This window comes from Thunnus thynnus, chromosome 22, assembly GCF_963924715.1.
Source record: "Thunnus thynnus chromosome 22, fThuThy2.1, whole genome shotgun sequence".
In the NCBI taxonomy this organism is placed as follows: domain Eukaryota; kingdom Metazoa; phylum Chordata; class Actinopteri; order Scombriformes; family Scombridae; genus Thunnus; species Thunnus thynnus.
Genome location: NC_089538.1, coordinates 13839236 through 13859742, shown reverse-complemented (window position 1 = coordinate 13859742; position 20507 = coordinate 13839236). Strand labels below are relative to the sequence as shown.

General features: G+C 41.1%; 1 protein-coding gene across 1 annotated transcript in view; it reads left to right on the top strand.

Annotated features, from left to right (window-relative positions):
* Positions 1 to 20196, top strand: part of LOC137174360 (NACHT and WD repeat domain-containing protein 2) — a 45089-nt gene extending 24893 nt beyond the window's left edge. Inside the window, exons 5-8 of the mRNA XM_067579593.1 lie at positions 5420 to 5623; positions 6338 to 6488; positions 8434 to 9023; positions 13650 to 20196. Coding sequence (XP_067435694.1) covers positions 5420 to 5623; positions 6338 to 6488; positions 8434 to 9023; positions 13650 to 17546 — 4842 coding nt within the window. The 3' untranslated portion in view covers positions 17547 to 20196. The remainder of the gene's footprint in view (positions 1 to 5419; positions 5624 to 6337; positions 6489 to 8433; positions 9024 to 13649) is intronic.
* Positions 20197 to 20507: the final 311 nt, after the last annotated feature.

The window sequence follows — 20507 nt, the reverse complement described above, 5'->3', positions numbered from 1 at the left end:
GCTCAACACGAGACAGGTGGCAGTGCAGGGCTGTTAAACACACACACACACACACACGCATGAATATACACACACACACCACACCTGGGTGAGGGGGGCTTTTATCTAACCTGTCGATGCAATAAAGCCGGTTTCCATAGCGATAGCAGGGGTTGGCATGGTGATGGTGTCATTGACCCGGAGATTAAGCATGACAATGAGCCATGACTGTTTTTTTTTTTTTTTCTTCTTCTTCTTCTTCTTTCCTCTCCTCTACTCTGCTCTCCAACAGTCTCAAATTCCCTCATGTAAAGACCACTGAAGCTTGATAAATGCCTCAAGGACGCATATCGGCGCACAGTATGTAGCCGCTCATCCAGTTTTGCGGCTTTTTTTTTTTTTTCTACTCGCCTTGCTATGTAGTTTACCGCATGTAAGAGGATAGTTGAGGATAATGTAGCTCTTATTTTCTCTTTCTGCTTCTCTCCCCCATTCACTTTACATGATGTAACTGCTAACATGATAGCCCAGACTGGGTGGTTTAACTCTCATCTTCAGTGGTAGTTGATCTACAAAGAGTAGTAGAAATGAACAAAAGCTATGATGTTGGAAATTCATATTTTTCTGTATGCTTTTGCAAAGATTTAATATATTTTTTTCATTTTCATACCATGCAACATATTAATTCTAAGCAGGTGCGGTATTTATGACAGTGTTCAACCTGGAGTCGGTATGCATACTAAATACACAAAGAAAATAGAGGAGCTCCAAAAAAATCTTGGGGAAAAAAAAGAACATCTTTGTGTCTTTGTGATGTTTAAAGGATAAGGCTATAAAAACACCAAAACTTAAGTCAGTTTCTCAAAACTTGTGAACAAATTCTCAATTTCTCCCAATATTTCAACTGAAAACATCATCTTTAAAAACAGGTCATGTATATATTGTTTCTTTTTTTTTTCTTTAAAAAAAAAGGCTAAGTAATTGCCTAAGAGCTGGGCACTGTAGTTTTTTTGCAAACATTACTCAAGCAAGAGTAAATAATGCACTTTTAAGGACTATCTATATCAAGCTTTGGCTGCACAGGCAGTACTTGAGTGTAGGATAACTGAATTGACAATATGAAAAATATAGAAGATTGCCATCATTACCCTTTAATTTGCAATGTCATTAGTGCGTGTATTGCATCCTTTTATGTTAGGACAATAACTATTAACTACTGTCTGCAGTGTGGGCGTTGATTGACAGCTGTGATTGACAGTTCACTCACCTGCTGCTCTCCCCAAGTTTAATGTTGCTTGATTACGATATCTGCCCTGTTAGCACAATTTAGCTGAAGTAGCTAAAGTTAGCCCAAGCGTGCACCGCAGTAAGCTAGCCTTAGCTTGGGTCCGAGGTAGCAAGACGTGTTTCTAGAGCGTGAAAGGCAACACCCCGCCCTCCTTATTCTGAAGTTCCTGGCTCCAAATAGTTGGCGTTGACCATAAGCAGCAACTCTGGGCTTCAAACTGGCTCCAGTGCAAACCAGTGGATGGTGTCACACCTCGCTACATCCATCTTTATAGCCAGTCTATGCTTTAAACTCTGCTCTGTGAGTGAGACTGTATGTCTTTCTTTGATGAGATCGTTCCCTTCTTTTTAGAGTCATTTGTCCCTTGACTGTGCCAAAGCTTATGCAGCAAAATATCAGAACAGTTGACAGAGTGTTTCATTGATTGATTGACCATGCGAGTGATTGATTTGTTGATTCATACTGTAGCTGTGTACAATGTCTTAGTTGCCTCTCCCAACTGGCTCATCAGATAAAGTGCACTTAGCCAGAGTATAAAAAAACCATTCCAAGGATGAAAAACCAGAGGAGGGAGGGAGAGAGGGAGATCTACTTGGCTATTGTCACTTTAGCCTCCTGTGTTTCTTGCACCTGCGGCTGCTAAAGTGTAATAAGAACTACTGCAACCCCTTCTGTCCCCTTTCAAAAGGCAGTACACATGAACTCATACACACAAACACACACACACACACAGAAGAGTGAAGTTTTAGCTCGTCAGCTGTCATGCTGTAATCCACTTTAGATGGCCTCATTCCAGGCCCGCTCTCCGGCTAAGACAGGGGTGTTAAAACCAGCCGGCAAATATTTGGACACTTTTTACAGTTTGGCTCTGGTAAGTCGAGTAGGTGATGGAAGTGACAGTAGATTACACAGAAAGGTGGAGTGTGTGTGTTAATGTGTACGTGCATCTGAACACCCGATTTTGTCATTTTTGATAGGAAACACCGGGTAGTTTTTTATCCTAATCTCTATCTTACATACATACACACACACAACCACTCCATTCATCCTGCTGTATCACCGCGAGGCGAGCTGACAGAGACTTTGTCAGCAACTTGGAGAGTGGCTGTTCTGCCCCCCCCCCCCTTCTCGCTCTCTCTCTCTCACACACACTAAATGTCTCTCTCTCAGCATTACTGTAGTTCAGCCCAGTGCCTCCATCGTCTTCTGACACATCACTGCAGCATTGTGAGTCATAGGCGGCCATCTAAAAGGCGGGCGGGCGGGCGGATGAGGTGACCGGCAGGGCGTCAGTCACAGCTTCCTAGAAGATCTAAGGTGTTTGTCGGCTGCTGCAGCTAAAATATGTCAGTTTGGCTTCATCATGAAAAACTTATATTGTTCAGGGTTCCTTAATCAACCTTCTCGTATCACTTCCCATTAAGAAAATCTGTTAGATCACATTTATCCCAACGAGATTTCATTTGTATTAGGAAAAAACACAAATTATGCAGTTATAAATATTTCTTTTTGAAGTAACCCTGAGCTAAAACGTGCGCTCATCACCGGAAACAATTTGGGCTTGAATTCAGCTCGCAACCTGTTCTGTCAATCACAAGTGAAGATAGTGAGCAGCCTGCCCTACTTATCTATTAAACTCTTTATTTTGCCAGGAAGAGAGCAGAGAGAGTTGCACACAGGGGGAAACCCCTTACCTTCTTCTTTTTCTTTGTTACTTTTGTTGTTTCTGTATTTTAAATATGTTTGGCTCTCGTTCTCTGCTTAAATTAGCACTATTTTCTTATTAGGCTTCTTGCTTTATTGGACATCCTTGAACATTCCCATCACAAGGGGCTTTTGTGTGTGTTTTAATTTATAACAAAGCATCGGTTTTGTTTTATTGCAAATACTTAAATATTCAAGGGTCACAGGATTATATTTTTATCCCTTCTGCTGTTTTTTTGGCCTCTACACCCCTACAAATGCATTATGCAAGTGAGTTTGGATCCAAAATGTCCCATAATACCTAACCTTGTAAGTGACACCTCCTCCTCCAAACCAACTGATATTGTACATGGTAGCGTTGTCTTCTAGATCCAAAAGATGCTGCAAAATGGTACCACATTTGTGCCACACAGACACATCCACTGTGTGGATGTAAATTAATTTACCAACAGGCATTTGCGGGAGAGTAGGCTGTCCTACAGACCACGCCACATGCCATCCTCTCATTCTGCTTGTTCTCTGCATCTGTTCCCACTGCGAATGCCAAGGGAACAAGGAGTCCAACACGGAGTGGCTTTGAAGCGTCATTGCCCTGAGCGCACCAACGTAGTTTTCCTGCTCAACGGAGCTCACAGTCGTTCGGCTTGTCCCTCACTCGCTCTGCGTCTTCGCCCCGAGGCTGTAGCCGCATGTGAGTTACAACACATGGAGTAAAGATCAGTTGGTCATGTAGTGGAAGGTTTCCAGTGATTTTTTTTTTTTTTTTTCCCCTCCTCTCTCCTCCTATTGTCCTCCAATGTGACTGATAGAGCACATCAAGGGACCGTGCCAGGAAACGGCCCTGATCATTTCCGACGGTATCGAATCGGCTGTCACTCAAATGTGTGTGCAGAGCGGCCGAGGGGGGAAGAACGGAGAGTCACTGGAGCTTACAGTAGATATGCCATGTGGAGTGGGAGATAAAAGTGGGATGAAAAGGCCACTATTTAATTTGATGATGCCTAATTATGCAGCTACAGTGTTGAGCGTTCTGGTATCCGACTAAAAAGATTGCGGAGGTCGATCGCTGTTGGCTTTGGTGTGTAAGACTAATGGTGACGATGACGACGATGATGATGGAGGCAGCGGTGGTGCTGATAATAACGTTAACTTACAGCACATAATCACACTTAAATCACATTTCATAGTCATATTATTTCCACAAATCTGCATACCCACATTTGATTAGTACATTCATTTCCTTTCATTTAAAAACAGTCCCATCTGTTCTATACATAAAGCAAATCTGCTCATATTCTTAATACCACTGATTACTGAGCATTAGGAAATCTGGCTAAGGCTGTGTATTATACATAACTGTGTCATTCAAACGTTTGCTGTGCAGCAGCAGAACAAATCTGCCTTTTCTTATTGAAAACAATGAATTATGAGTAGGACTGGGTATTGAACCTCAATGCTTTTATGGTACCAACTGAAATGTCTCCAATAGCACCAGGTAAGTAAAGCCGGCATCAAATGTAATCTTATTTAGTGCTGTTTGATCAGATATTTCTTAATTTAAATGATGATTTTGCCAAAAGGTTCTTGTAGGGATCGTGTGTGTTTAGACAACATTTAACATTTAAGAAGTTTAGCTTCTTTTGTCAAATGAAATGGAGAAATAGATGTTTATTATTCTTAAAGTAAGATATTGAAAAAAAAGTGTAATTGTGATAAATGGTATTTAACTTTAACAAGGTATCATATCAGCACTAAAATCAAAAGAACTTCAAACAATAACCAGCCCTAATTACGAGTGAAGTGAAGCTAAAATCAATTTTTTTCCCCTAATAAGTTTCTCTGATCCTTCATATCAAAGCTGTTTAATGAAATTACTCCCCCTTTTTCATCTTCCCTCAGTTTAACACTTTAATAGCTCTTCTCTGTCAGTTATATATGTTTTTTTGTGTCATGATATTAAAGACTTTATATTTACATGATAGTTTGTGACGTATGGCGGGCAGATGGCGTTTTCATCGAACAAGCGCAGGTTTTTCAAACATGACTGCTATTACGTGAGTAGAGAGGTGTGACGCTTTCTTATTTAAACTTTAAACTGTGATGTTAAAGCAATTTCCATCCGAGATAGAGCTGACAGCGTGCACCGCAGCGCACACAGAGCAAGGATTGCGGTGGCAGGTACATCCCTGATGTCACAAACTGGCTGGTAACCGTCCCCCCGCTGCACCGCAGTTGCGCCTGTGGCTCTGGAAATTGCTTTAAATAAGTTGCACCGTGTGCATCATTGACTCCACTATTCACCCTGCGCCACTGATCCAAAAAATAGAGCCCTAAAACAGTTTGGAAGATCACAATGATACACATCTCCTGTCTCTGTTTCTCACCTTCCCTGCCCTCTACTTTTCCTCCCCCCGCCACCCCCCCACCCCCACACCCTTCCCTCCTCAGGGTCTGGTGGGAGAAAAATACGGCAGCATCCGAGTGCCGGGGGAGGTGGAATCAGCGGAGTTTGAGATGATCTTAGATGCTGCTGTGGAGGCGGGGCTGGACACACACATCTTGGAGGAGTGGTACTGCAGGGATGAAAACTCTGTGCCACCCGCATACTACCTCAAACCCAAAGCCCAGATGCTTAAGAACTACCAGAACTCTGTAAGTCCGACTAACCTGTTTTCTGAGCTACTCTCTCGTGTTATTTTACCCACATTGCTGTCATAACGTCACTTACAGGAGGTTTTAACTGCTAGTGTTGATAATGGATTCTTGTCCTTGAAGAACATATTTTCATATGCACATCAAGAACAGTAAACCAGCTTTGTTCGAAGTTTGTGAGGAGTCTTTTGAAGTCCTGTGCTTAAATGTTCGCCCACAAAAAAAGAAAGAGTAAAAAGAAGTTTTAGTATATTTTCAAATGACCCCATAAAAGTGATTTAACAACATTTCTGTGAGCACAATTAATTTTAAATAAAACTGTTTAGCTTCTGAGTCCCACCTTCTTATCTTGTCCCAAACTTTATGGAGGTAATGAAATATCTGGCTGAGTTTTCTTTAAAAACTGCATGATAATGCTGCCTTGAATTTCACTTAAGTCATAAAAAAACAGTATATTATTGGCCAGGGAAGCACTTGAGGATTCTTTGAAGACGGTATAATCTCAAGAATCAATCGTGCCCGTAAAGTTGTGTATGCTTTATGTTGTCGAGCGATTCTGCATTCATGAAAACGCCTATTCCGAATCCTCTCATGAAGCACAAATGTGTTACTGTACATATCTGCACAGTGCTTAAAGATGAGATGATGTGATGAGAGTCCTCAGTCCAAACTGTAAAGTCAGACTGTCCTCTCTTTGCCCTCTATCCCGCTTAGATGGAGTCAAGCAGCGCAGCCAAGAGCAAGAATGACAAGGCCTGGAGGAATGTGTCGGAGGAGATCAAGAGGATCTTCCGAACGGCGGTGCTGCAGCTTCAAGAGAAAGGGACCATGAAGAGCGCTCAGGCCAAGAAATTCCTTTGTTCTGGTTAGTTTCAGGTCCACTTTTTTTATTTTTTCCTTTTTCATCTTTTCATGTCAAATCTTTTGACGGCTTCTTTTCAAGTGGGAATACTGTCTGGTGGGTAGCTCTCTTCTGTCTTTAGTAGAGATTACAAATCTGTTCTGTTACTTTTAGCAACATTTTTCATCAATAGTTGCCACAGTAAGCTATTTTTCACCTAGAAAATCAAATAAATCATATCTTTTAATATACATTATGACAGATATTTGTAATAATGCATCACAGCGTGTGTCTGATTGGAATGATGTTTACTTGCTGGAGTTTTCCGCAGTGTTTTATAGCAGAGGAGAGCCACCTCGTCTGAAACATTAGAGGACGTTCATGCATTTTTTTTTTTTCAAAATGCCATTAACCTTTAGGGGAAAAAGAGCAAAGCAGCTGTATCACACAGGCTACAAATCTAATAACTGGATCTGTTGTTTCGACCGTCATCTTGTAACATTGATAGCAAGAGATGAGATGCAATCAGGATCTGTCCGACTCTGCTCAGCAGATGACACTGATTGATCGATCACATCGTACGTTCTCCTCACAGTAATTAATCCAAGCAGCGGAACACTCCAGTAGCTGGATAGGCACTGCGCATGTCACATAACCACAACGTCCCTGGTTTGATTCCAGCTCGGGACTTTTATTGCATCTCATACCCATCTCTCTCTCCACTCGTTTCCTTCTGCTTCTTCACCGCCCACCATCCGATAAAAGAAAAAAGCCACAAAAAAAAATCCAAGCAGCACATTGCAAAGTCAGGTAGCGCTGTTTTTCTAAAGGGAAATGCTTTTTTATTCAATGATTTTTATTATGTTTTGTGTATGTTTATACGCAATATTTTAAGTGATTATCAGGCTAATTATTGAGTTGCTTTGCTGTACGTTTTGTCAGCCATAAAAGCACAATTTTCCAATTAATATGGTTCTTAAAATAACTCAAAAAATACTAATTATGGATTCTGAGCTCTCCTGTTAAACATTAAAATTGAGAATTGAGTCAAGAACCTTAACAACGTTTCTCAATTTTTCATACCTCTGCCATTGCAAAAGCTACAAGTGTAACTCTTAGACATTTAATGTGTGCAACATTAGCTCCTATCTGGAAAAGACTCTCCATCTGGGATTCTCCCAGTGATTACTCAACTGTTTGGACAGCACTGAACTAATCTTTCCAGACATCTCTTTTTCTTTTCTTAGACAATCATTGTTGGAAATGATCAGGATTCGATCATTTCCAACAATGACAAGCTGTTGTTTTATAGGTCTGTGCCTGGTCCTGTTTTAAGAGTCCGGGCACAGCTTGTAGTGTTTTGCAGAATAATACAAAGCTAATTAAGTAAATGCAGTTCAAGTTGTATAATTTAATATGAAAAGTAAGCACTTCTTCTGTGTCAGGAAACTGCAGTTTTTGTGCATTTTAATTGAGCACATTGGGCTTTAAGCGGTGCTTGATTGTACTGTACGGAGGAAGTTGTGCCGTCTCCTGGAACTCCCAACTTTCCTTTCACACTTTTCTCTCTCCCGCCTAATTAGTAGGCTACCATGTGAGCAAAACTACACAGGAGATGCTGGCAGGATTTCAGTCAGCTGGCTCTTTGTGGGGGAGCCTGTGATACAGTTCAGTAGCGCCGGCTTATGTGATTTTATCAACTTTGTTTCTCTTTAAATAAGGCTCAAGAGAAATCTGTCTAATCTGAGGCTAAAGGCCTCTAAAAGCCGTTCAGATTTGCTCCCGAGAGAAATCTAAATCCTACATCTGTTAGACCGCTATCTTTGGAAGTTGTGCATTACAGTCCAGCGGTGGTCCTTATCGGCTGCTTAGAGAAACAATGGCGAGTTTTCACAAGTGAGAAATTAAGGAAGATTTCACCAGAAAAACAAAAAATTACAATTCTTTTTTTTTTTCCCTCTCATTTCAGCCTTGGAGGATGAATTAGACTTTGCCCTTGGGAAACAAACTCCTGCCTTTCTCAGGAAATGTGTCTGCTACATTCGCAAGATTTCCAACTTTGACCGCTTCGCCAAACTCCCCGACATGGCCAAGTACATGGACACCGTGGTTAGCGCCGACCGCGTCATGCGCAACCAGGAAGCCTATGAACGCCTTCTGAAGGTACGGGACGAGTTCATCCCCACAGTGGTGGCTGCCTCCAACCTCCGTGTCTACTCTTCGGTCACTCACTGCGACATGAAGTTAGGCTACTCCCAAGAAGTGGAGAGCCACTACGTTGAAGGTCTGTGTAAACAGTTCTACGAGGACATGGTGGATATCATCCAAGCCACAGTCCAGCAGAACTTTGACACAGAGACTGACCCGCTGTACGATGAGATCCTGCAGCACCTATCCCTCTGTAAAAACTACGCGGCGCTCTTCGAGTACAAGAGCGAGTCGCTGGATTACGTGCAGGAGTACGTTCTTCCGTCCAAGGGGAGCAGAATGAGCCCTCTGGTGGTGTACGGGGGACCCTGCACCGGAAAGACGCTGCTGCTAGCCGAAGTTGCTAAACAGGTGAGACATGAGAGAGGGAAGCGAGCGAGTTATAGTGTCATCTTTCTGCTTTTTAGTGATCCCCACCTATGTGTCTCTCTCAATTTGGTCCTCGCCCACTCTCACATTGTGTTCCCTCTTGTGCTCGTCTGTCGGTCTGATGTGAGCATGTGTCCATCTTTGTACGACAGAGTATGAGGGGGCGTGCAACTGTTCATCTCTTTTCACCAAACACTTCCTTGACCATCTGTGTGTCTGCCAAGACAGACCATCACCGTGCACATGGCTCTAATTTCCTGTGAAGCCATGCGGTGTGAGTGTATGTGTGTGTGTGTCTGTGTGCATGTCCACATCTGCATATCAAATTGTAGGTGAGCATTTGTTTTTTTTTAACATTTGAGTGTAAATATGTGCAATGATGTTTTTGATGATGTTTCATTTGTGTGTGTCAGTATGCCCATGTGCCCTATTCTCTGTTCACTGTCTGGCTTTGTGTGCGCCATCTGGCTGCCCAGCTACATTAGTATCACGCCGTAACCCAAGATTACACAGCAGAGACCCACAGATCCACCCCTCCTATCAAACCTTTGTAATAGATGTCACATTCACACATTCTTATTTTAAGTGGCATTCAGGGTGTACACATACTTTATAAAATGATAAGACAGGCAAAACAGTGTTCAAGGATTAGCACTCAGAATGAAAGATTACAAGGGGAAACAACTTCAGGACAGACAACTGTAAAGGTACATACACACACCCACAGAGCAGAGCTCAGTGATGAAGAGGAGAGGGGATGGAGGAGGTCTTGTGAAAGGAAAAATTATATTATATATTAGTATTACTTTATATATTAGTAATGGATGAAGAAATTCCATGATCATTCCAGCTTATAGTGCTACAAAAAGTCTGGATTTTAGTGCCATATCACTACATTTTTCCACCAGGGGAGTTCTTTCTTAGAGCATGTCCCGATTCCTCAAGTGAAAACAAGTTTTTGTAAATTGAAAAGGATAAAATATGCTTTCTTAAATCATCAGAAAAGATGTTAGAAATACACAGAATGGTGTGTATCTATTTTATCCATTCAAAACTGACTAATAATTCTCCCAATTGAAAAGAAATAGCCTGTTAAAGCGCAAATAAATTAAATAATTCATTTAAATGGTTGTGGTTAACATTTTCAAATATTATGGAGTATTTTTGAACAATTACTGCCCACACAGATAAGCTGACTGCTTAATCACACAATCATATTACATTAATACACATGTGTGAGTGGGATGTGTTAGCTGTGTTGAAACTGCCCACGTCATCATTTACTGGAAGGCTGAAGGAGAAGAACTGTGTCATAAAATACTATAACGTCTTGCTCCTGGTAATAAGCTTAAACATAATCAGATAGATGGAGTATAATTCAAATGTTGGGTGTCTCTCACAGCCATGTGGTCCTGTGTATTATCTTCAGCCATTTGTTGCTTATAACAAGTTTTTAGAAAATCATTTTAAGTCCTGTGTGGCTCCTGTGTTGAAGGAGGAAGTAATGTTATTAGATTTAAGCCAGACTAAAAGGTGCAAGAGTGTCCTGGGGCCTGTGTGCCTCTGTGCTGTAACTCTGTGCTCAAGTCCAGTGGGTGTGACTCACACCTGATCTGTTCGGTTTGATTCATCTGAACCCCGGAGGCATTTATAAAATGTCTTTACTCTTGAGCTCTGACCACAAAACTAAAAGGCTGACAGAAAATATGGTTCTCCTCTGAGTTGACTGAGCTGTTTGTTTACAGCACAGACCAATCACAGCTAATGTCATACAGTTATGTGTTAATTTAAAGGCTAAAGTGGATAAATTATTTTCATTAATCTTTTGATCATAGCGTCATTTTCCATTATCATGTAGTAGCCTTAGAGAAGTTATGCCCTTCTTCTGTTTCTAGTGTCTCAGTATCTCAAACAAAAGCCAGTTGTTATATGTACAAGAAGAAGTACAAAAAATAAATCTAGTTATCTATAATTTGCACACGTAATAATGACCTGTGTGTGAAACATGCAAATTTTAAGATAATGAGCAAAAAAAAAGAAAAGATGTGAGGATTAAGCTTTTTTTTTTTTACAATGTGTGTAATATCATAATTTGCCACGAGTTTCTGCTGGATTGGATGTAAATATACATGCACGTAGTAATGACTGGATGTTGGTTTTTGACAGCATGTCTGTATCACATCTTAAGTTGCATACTCACAGAAGCATGTGCACAGACTGAAAATCCTTTTTACCACAAACAGGGAAGTGTAAAGAGTTAAGTAGATAAACTACGGTAGGAATTTGAACACACTGAATGCATAGCCTCGGGAACATGATTTCAGCTGACTATTAACGCCCCAACTGATAACGATAAACGATAAGTGTGTCTCCCCATTGAGAGAAAGGGAGAGAGAGATGCTGTGCACATTTACTCATGAGGCACAGCAGTGTAACTTCATTGATTATTTAAATCTCCTGACACACTGACAGGATCGGTCAGGATCTAATGTTAATTAACGTTCTCTGTTCTTCTACACATCTAAAAGCTCAGCTGTTACACAGTCCAGGTTCATACAGTGAAATTGTTTAGAGTAAAAGCAGCTGTCCTCCTGATAAATCCTGCTCCATCAGAGCTGTCTAAAAGGCTAAAAGTTTAATTCTGTTTCCCTTGGAGAGTTTCCTCTGTCCTGTCAAGTTGATAACTGCAGTTTTCAGTTTTGCTGTTTAAATCCTGCTGTTTAAGTCCCACGATATTTGCTGCAGTGACATTACTGCTCGCATGGAAACGTTTACAATTACTGAAGGCAGCCTCTAATCATTAAAGTAAATCATTAAAGAAAACACTCATACATCACAAGAAATCACCTGGAAAGCTTGCAATGCTCGACATAATTTAAAAAGCAATACAGCCTATTAAAGGGACGGGTAAAGGTGGAGTGTCATGTCCACAGTAAGCAGTTCTGTCAGGCTGCCGGAGACAATTGTAACCAGCATGTGTCAACCGGGTCTGTGAGCCACCGTGTAACGTCCGCTTCTTTTACCCACTCCATTATCTTTACGTGCAGGGTCTATTTTTGCCTGACTGGCTGGAACACACCAGAAAAAAAATTATTACCCCTGCTTTCCGTGGCTGTGACTAAATGTATATCTTGTGTGTGACATATAATTAAATGTCTTCAGTCTTCCACAACATTATCACAGTGAGCTCTAAATCCTGGACCCAAATGTTTTAAAAAAATACACACAACTATGTGTATTTAAAAAAAAGTATGAATACAGAACTTTTCTTATGAACTTTTATTTCTAATAAGACAGATTGTTTGCTCAGTTGAGTCAATAGAGTTTTGTAATGATAACAGGTTTGTGAAGATACATAACAGGTTTATATATCATCAGCCAAAGCACACTCAGTTGAAGTATAGGAATTATATACTGTATATCATATGATAAATGACACTACTTATTAAATAGGCAATTATAGCATAATATACAGCCATAATGGCTTCCCAACAGTACCATGGCTGCTTTGGCACAGTTAGAGAATATTGCCAATGTAAGAATTGGTCTTCAGAGACTCTGCTGAGTTTCCGGCCTATGATAATGGCTGGCATTTTCTGTACACAAGAAGGTTAATTAAAGTTATGGCTTTCATTTATAGCTGATTGTAATAGTAGGAATTAAGCTGCGCAAAGGCATACAGATTCACAAAAACTCAGAGTGTTTCAGAGTTTGAATTTAACTTTTCATTAACAGTTGAAATTTATAAAACCGTATGACTCATAAAAATTATGTAGGATGGCAAAAAGATTGTATATCATTTATTCAAAAATGTTTTGAAACAGACACTCAACCACACAGACACACACACGTAAAACATGTTCACAATTGTAAATACTCCACTGACACATGCTGTGTCTCTCTCTATTTCTCCCCATTTCTCACAAATACACACAGCTAAATGTGGAGTAGGCGTCATCACTGTTGCCCTGAAAGTGTCAAATAACATCTTAATGTCTCCGGAAATCTCAGCTGGGCCATTTAATGAATTCATGAATGAAATTATCATATCAATGAAGCTCCAAAGTTGGAGTAGTTCTCATTCATAGAATATTCTAATTGTATCATCATTCTCATGATGATACAATTATTCATATATGAATTGAAATAGATGTATTTGTGACATTGTCAATGTTTGAGGACGTTAAAATGAACATTATAAATGTTTATGCATTTTCTATGTCTCATAGGAGATATAAATTTGGTGTAGCACAGATACACTGTCATAATGTAAAAATAGAGTAAACCTCTCCTGCTTGCTGTGCTAATGAGCCCTTGCTCATACTGTTAGAATAACAATTTATCACTTTAGGGCTTTGATTATTCTAGTTGTTTGACTGTGGTTCTCTGATCAGACCTGGCAGAATACAAGTAATTTTTACTCACAATAAACAAAAACAATTTCCTGGGCCCCATGGAATTGAGATAAGATTTGTATTTCACAAATGTGTTAGGGTTTTTCAAATTGACTTTACAGCTTTACAGCCCTATGTGTTATTCTGATATTTAGAGAATCTGTCCATAAAAAAATGTATTCTAACAGCCTTTTCTCTCAATCCTGTTTTTCAGGCCTACACATGGCTGCAAAAAGAGATTGGCCCTGAAGCCGACCCAGTGGTCATTGTTCGTTTTATTGGCTCCAGCCAGCCCTCCACAGACCTACGCACCCTCCTCCAGAGCATCTGTGAACAGATTGCAATAAACTACCGCTGCCTGATTCACTTTTTGCCTAACAAGATCCAGGAAATGAGGGAGCTCCTGATCAACCTTTTGGGGGAATCATCCTTCCACAGGCCCCTGGTCATTGTCCTGGATGCGCTGGAGCAGCTTTCAGATGCTGATGAAGCTCGCAAGCTGTGGTGGCTCCCCATACACCTGCCTCGGACAGTCCGCATTGTAGTCTCAACTTTGCCCAATAAACATGGCATCCTGCAGAAGCTCCGACACACCATCCATGATGAGGGGTATTATGTCGAATTAATCCAGAGGGACCGCAAGGTCTGCAGCCAAACATTAAAGCAGCAGTTGCTGGGTGTGAAGAGAAAGGTCACCTCAGGCCAACAGATCTATGTCAATGAGGCACTTGCCAAGTGTACATTGCCAATGTTTGTCAACCTCATCTACAGAGAGGTAGTTCACTGGAGGTCTCACAAAGATGTTGACGACAAATCCCTGTGCTCCACAGTACATGAAAGCATAGAACAGCTATTCTACTCAGTGGAGAATAAGTTGGGCCAACGATTTGTCTTCAGAGCATTAGGGTATATCACCATGGCCAAGGCAGGGTTAACTGAGGTCGAGCTTGAGGATATTCTATCCCTGGATAACATAGTTCTTGGTGATGTCATTGTGGCATCTTACCTGAAAAACCCCTTGAGGATCTCTTATGACCTGGTTGCAAGGCTCAAAGAGGAGCTGGAGGGTTATCTGGTTGAACGTCAGGTACGCAATGTCACCCTGATGGTCTGGGCCAACAGACACCTGCATCTCATTGCCCAGAAGCTGTATCTTAGCAACGAGGAGGACGTCCATCAAATGCACAGCCTGCTGGCAGAGTACTTCCTGGGAGCATGGTCAGGAGGCAGGAAGAAGATCTTTACTTACGATAACAACCATTTCACTTCCCTAAATATATCTCATCACAAAAACCCCCACCATCAGCAGTCCCATGAGAAAACATCTTCTGACAAGTACTCCTATGACAGGCAAACTCCTGAGCAGCCTTGGGTGTTCCAGTGCAACCTTTTGGAGCCTGACATTTTCTTTGTCAACCACAGGAAGATGACAGAGCTGGTGTACCACCTCACCAGGAGTGGACGCACTGATGACCTCATGTTTGGTGTCATCATGAACTTCAGCTGGCTATACACAATGATCAAGATTGGCCAGTTTGAAAAGGCTTTAACAGACATTGACCTAGCTTACAGCTACACCCAAGAAAAAGAACTTAAGTTCCTGGCCACCACTCTCCGTAGTATCAAGGTAAAAGTGCTGAAGAACCCAGCATCACTCTCTGCAGAACTGCAGCAAAGGCTTCTGCCAGTTGTCACCTCCCTCCCCAAGCTCAGACACCTCCTCCTGGAGTGTGATAAAGATGGCCCAAAGTACTGCTCCATCGTTCCTCTCCACTCCTCTATGGATGTCACTTACAGTCCAGAGAGGCTTCCTCTGTGCTCAAGCTACATGCAGATTGTGGAGATCTTGCCCACTCTAGCCCCAAACATAGTCCTCGTAGCCCTGGAAGATGGGTCTGTCAGCACCTGGGATGTAGAGAGCAGACAACTTCTACGACAGATCGACACAGCCAGATCTGTTGTGCTGGGAATCAGGCTAACCACTGATGAGAAGTATCTGGTTGTGGCCACCACCAAAAATACGCTGCTTATCTATGATAATCACAAGTCCTGCCTTTTATCTGAGGTTGAAATCAAGGGGTCCAAGCAGGGTGGCGTCACTGGTGGGGTGGCCTTCATCAATGGTTTTACTTTGTCCACCCATCATGCTTTGGCTTGGCTTGAGGCAAGTAAAGATGTTAATGTCATTGACCTACTCTACGGCTGGCCTCTCTACCAGTTCCATTGCTGGTATGAGGTGACCTGTGTCCAGTGCTCTCCAGATGGGATGTATGCCTTCTGTGGCCAGTACCTCAACACTGCATCCATATTTCATCTGGGAAATGGTGACAAGTTGGCCACTGTGACCTCCGAGTTTTCTGGGGGGTTCGTCAAGTCCATTCTTGTTCTGGACACCCTTAACCAAATGGTGATGATTGACAATGAAGGCAGTCTATCAGTATGGAACACCAAAGAGATCACCAACCCGAGACTGATGGAGGATTATGATTGCAGAGGGGATGATAGTGAAGTGGTGGGCATTGAGTTATCTGAAGACCAGCGCTCTATTCTCATTTGCAAAGCCAGAAGTATCGAGGTTCTGGACACAAAAGTATGGAAAATGGTGGAGAAGTTCAAAGCCAAACGTACTGAACGCTTCGTGGCTGCTGTTCTATCCAAGAATGGACAAAGCATTGTGGCCTCCATGGAGAACACCTCCTCTATCTTTGTCTGGAGGAGGGACAGTGGACAGTGCATGGCTAGCCTGATTGAGATCTCAGGGGCTATCGTCAAACTCATTAAATCAGTCCACCACAATCTCCTCCTTTCTGTTGCCAGCAGTGGAGTGCTGTCTGTTTGGGACATTGATATCATCACAGCCATGTCCAATATTGACAAAACAGGTAAGAAGATCCAGACCTTGCAGCTGTCTGGCAGAGAGGATTACGTGTTTACCATGGATGGTTCAGAAGCTGTTCACAAGTGGAACTTCAGCACTGGCTTTATTGAGACAGTCTTCAAGCATGAGGGCATGGTGGAGAACTGTGTCCTAACCTCCTCAGGGGATCTCATGGTGACTTCAGATGACAAGTCCAGTCAGTACATCTGGCAAACTAACACTGGAGAAAACATCTTCCGCATCAATGGACAGAGAATCTCCCAGCTGCTAATCACCCACAATGACCAGTTTGTGGTGTCCCTCTGTGAGCAGAACGCCTCTAGAGTCTGGAGACTCGCCACTGGGCACAAGGTGTGTAACATTTTGGTCACCCTCCAGAGTGCACTCATCACCACAGCAAACACTTTTCTTGTGGGAACCTCCAAAAACAAGCTCCTGGCTGTCAGCCTTTGGTCAGGCAGTGTGTCCAAGAAGTTTGTCTGTGATGATGGTATTACCATTGTCAACTTCAAGCTCATTCCTGACTGTCCTGACTGTGTGGTGTTCATCACATCCACAGAGACTGTCTTCATCTGGAGTGTGGCAGATGAGTCAGTTTGCAGGCGTGTCCAGTTGCCAACCAACTTCCTCAAAAATCTAGAGGACTTCCAGATCTCCCCCAATGGGAAACTAGGAATTGTCTCCAAAGGTGATGAGAATATTAATGTCCTGGACCTTCATAGTGGGAAGCTGCGGCTTGTCCATGCTGCTGGTATAATCTGGCGTCAGAAATTATCAAGAGATGGACGTTATCTAGTATACGTCTGTTTCCGTAACTGTGATGAGGATGACGATGCCGGTGTTGTATCTAATCTGATCGTGATGCGCCTTGCTGATGGTAAGAGCATCGGCACATGCTCCTTGTACAAGACGCCCACCTTCTTGTCTCTCTCCCAGCGAGCACTAAACATCATCATTGGCTTTGAGGACGGTAGTATTGGCACTTACACAGTGGTGGACCGTGTAGATGCTGCCCTCAAGATAAAGATAGCCACCTCCAACAGCCGACAGATTGTCAACAATGCCTCGCAGAAAGTGCGGCCCAAATGTGGCAACCATTCCTTTAAGACCATCGCAGACTGCACTTGGAGGGAGTCAACAGAGGTCTTCTCCAGGGACAGCCCCATCAATGTGTCTGACTCCGGTGAAGGTGAGTCGACCACGCCTACAAAAAAGACTGAACTGCTGCAGTGAGTGGGTCAGGATCAGGGAAGCGGGTGGAGTTAAGAAAGAAGGGTGGTGATAAGTGACAAAGTGTAGAATCTCTGGGGTTGCAGTTGATTCTTGTTTACAGCCACGTGATTCAGCTGCAGATGTCAGCCCTCTGGGTAGTTAATGGGCCGACCATTTTAACGCTGCACTCAAATTATGTATTACTTACTTCCAACTTATGATACCGTTTCTGTTTGTTTTACACACAAAGACTGTTAGAAAAATACAATGTTTTTGAAAAGAAGAAAAATGTTAATTCTGTGAGGTATTAGTTTGCCATTATGTGTCCTTTTGCATTTGAAGAACAAAGTTATAATTCAAATGTCTTGGTCAAACATTTTCAAAGCCATTCCAGTGATCTTAGCCACTTTCATTTTACATTTCCTTTATTTACATTGTGCACATTAAGCCATAATGTTGTTCTTTAAAAAAAAAAGAAGAGTATATTTATGTTTGTATTAACATCAGTTGGTACTGTACAAAAAGGAAGAACTATGAACATATGTACATATCTCTTTTTGGCTGCTGCAATTTGTGCAACTCCTTAAAAATGTTATGTTGTGCTTAATGCAATCAAAGTGAGTGCCTGGAATTTAAAATGTTCTTTATGTGCAGATTACAAGATTTATGAAAATGCAGGGAATTTGTAAACACAGTATACACACAGTTACATAATACTTGCATTGATGTTAAATCTAAACGATCAGTGTATTGAAATCCAGTCAACAACACGAGAGATTGATGGCATTGCTTTTGTAATGATGGTTATAGATTCTTGGAACAGTTCAATTTGATTTGGATTTACCTGCAGTTCCATCAGTTTGTGAGCTGCTTGTTTTAAGGGGAACACCACTATTGAGCATACAGTGTAGCATAGCACCATACACATTCACGCCTTAACCAGTGTACTTGCTTTAGGTTTAGTGGATTTTGTTCAAATGTTCCAGTAGAAAAACGATGGAGTGATTAGTCCAAACAGCTTGGCCATGTGAATATATTAGTAGGTGGAAGCACTTTACGAGTGGTTTGTGAGAAATTAGTAGATTTATTCATATGAAACATTGTATAAATTGTTTTAAGTGATCTAGAGTTGTCTTAAAACAGGTATTGGATTCACTTGCAAGCTACAGCTGACTAACTTGAAATGCTACAGTTTCTCTTAAAGCCTGGTGTCATTATAAAATAATAACAACTGACTGCAGAGATGGGGGATTTAGGAATGCACAGGCTCAAATAAGGGTCAGTAAGATCTTGTGAAATGATGTTCAGAGATCTTTTCAAAGCCTGCGTTTGTATAAGCCTTTGTAAACCTGCATGACAAATTCAAGGTTGTGAATGTGTAGAATTTTTTTGTCAACAAAAAAAAAGAGAGACTGTTGAAATAAGATGTGTACACAAATTACATTAATGGTGATGTTCTGCAAAGAAAAAAACTGTGAACATCTTTTTAGATTCACATGTACTTTATTCTAGTCTGTGCTCAGATGTTCACAAAAGTGTGAACTTTTTTTGTGTAACCTCATTGTTGATATAATTTTTGCACAAATGAGACTCAGACATTCTTTTTCTCTACAAAATCTTTTCTACACATTCACAAAATTGAATTTCTCATGCAGAGAGTTCACGAGTTTACAAGGGGTGATATATAAGCATAGGTTTTGAAAACGTTTTGACCTTCATGTGAGCCCGTACAGTAGAAATCTGACTCTGGTAACATCAGGACAGGCTGAAATAAAAGCTGCAGTTCGCTGACAATCTAAAAGCATAAATAATTTGTTTGGGAATCTCTGAGGCTGTACCTTGCAGATACCAGGATAGCTTTTTTTAAGCATGTCTGTAATAACCCAAAACTTAATTTGAGTTCTGCGATTTGAGCTCTAATGAGACCAATCATCGAGAAAAACACACACTTTCACTTTGACATATACTTTTTAAGGGCTATTCCATCTTATTCTATGTTTACTAGTTTTGAACTGTTGAGATAACGGCCCTTAGATAATGTCAAACCGGGTAGCAGCATCAAGCTTTAAAATACTTTACTCCCTACAACTCAAGAGTTTCTAAATTGAAAAAAAAAATTATATCATGTAATTGCCAAAGTCCCGATTATAGTTTGTGTTTCATTTTGTTGACATTTGTTTTTTGAGGCTTGTACTGTAATTATATTGTTACCAAATCGTTTCAGTGTTCTACTGTGATTATGTTTATGATAGAGAAAATGTGCTATCTTTGCTAAAAAACAAAAAAAAAAAATGTTGAAAAAGAGTCATCCTATGATATATTGGAATGCCAGTTTAAGAGTATATTTGAATGTGTCCATATGGAAGCCAGTAAATGGTATTATTGTATGTTAAAGTAACTTGAATGACTTTTAATAACTTACATGTTTGCAACTCATAGTTGACATACTGGTAATGAATGTTTCTATGGTATTCTTTGTATTGTCAGGACTGACTTACCTGTTTAGAGATTTATATTTTCATAAATGTTGTACTTACATTTTGTTACAGAGTTGTTTAACTGGAATTCAAACAGAAAAGAAACTTATGTCTGAAGCAATATGAAACTAGTGTGTATGCATTGTTTGTATGAAACATTTTAATGTAATAAAATGGTTCACTTTTTGCCTCCAGTCCACCGCCTCCGGCTTGTCACTGTAATTAGAGGCTGCTATAAGACATTGCGATCATGTTTCCACATTTAGGCACAAAAGTGTTTTTTATTTACCGCCTTTGATTTCAGAGAAGACAATGACTGATGTGAATAAGCTACATTCTAATTGGCTACAAATAGCCTGATCCTGAAGCAGCAGTGGCTGTTAAGTTGCAGAGCATGCTGTGAAACAGGAAATTTCCTGTTTCACCTCATGCTCTGCAACTTAACTTGGTGTTTTTTTTTGTTTTGTTTCTCAGAGTGAGAAAACACTGACAGAGCTGACAGCCT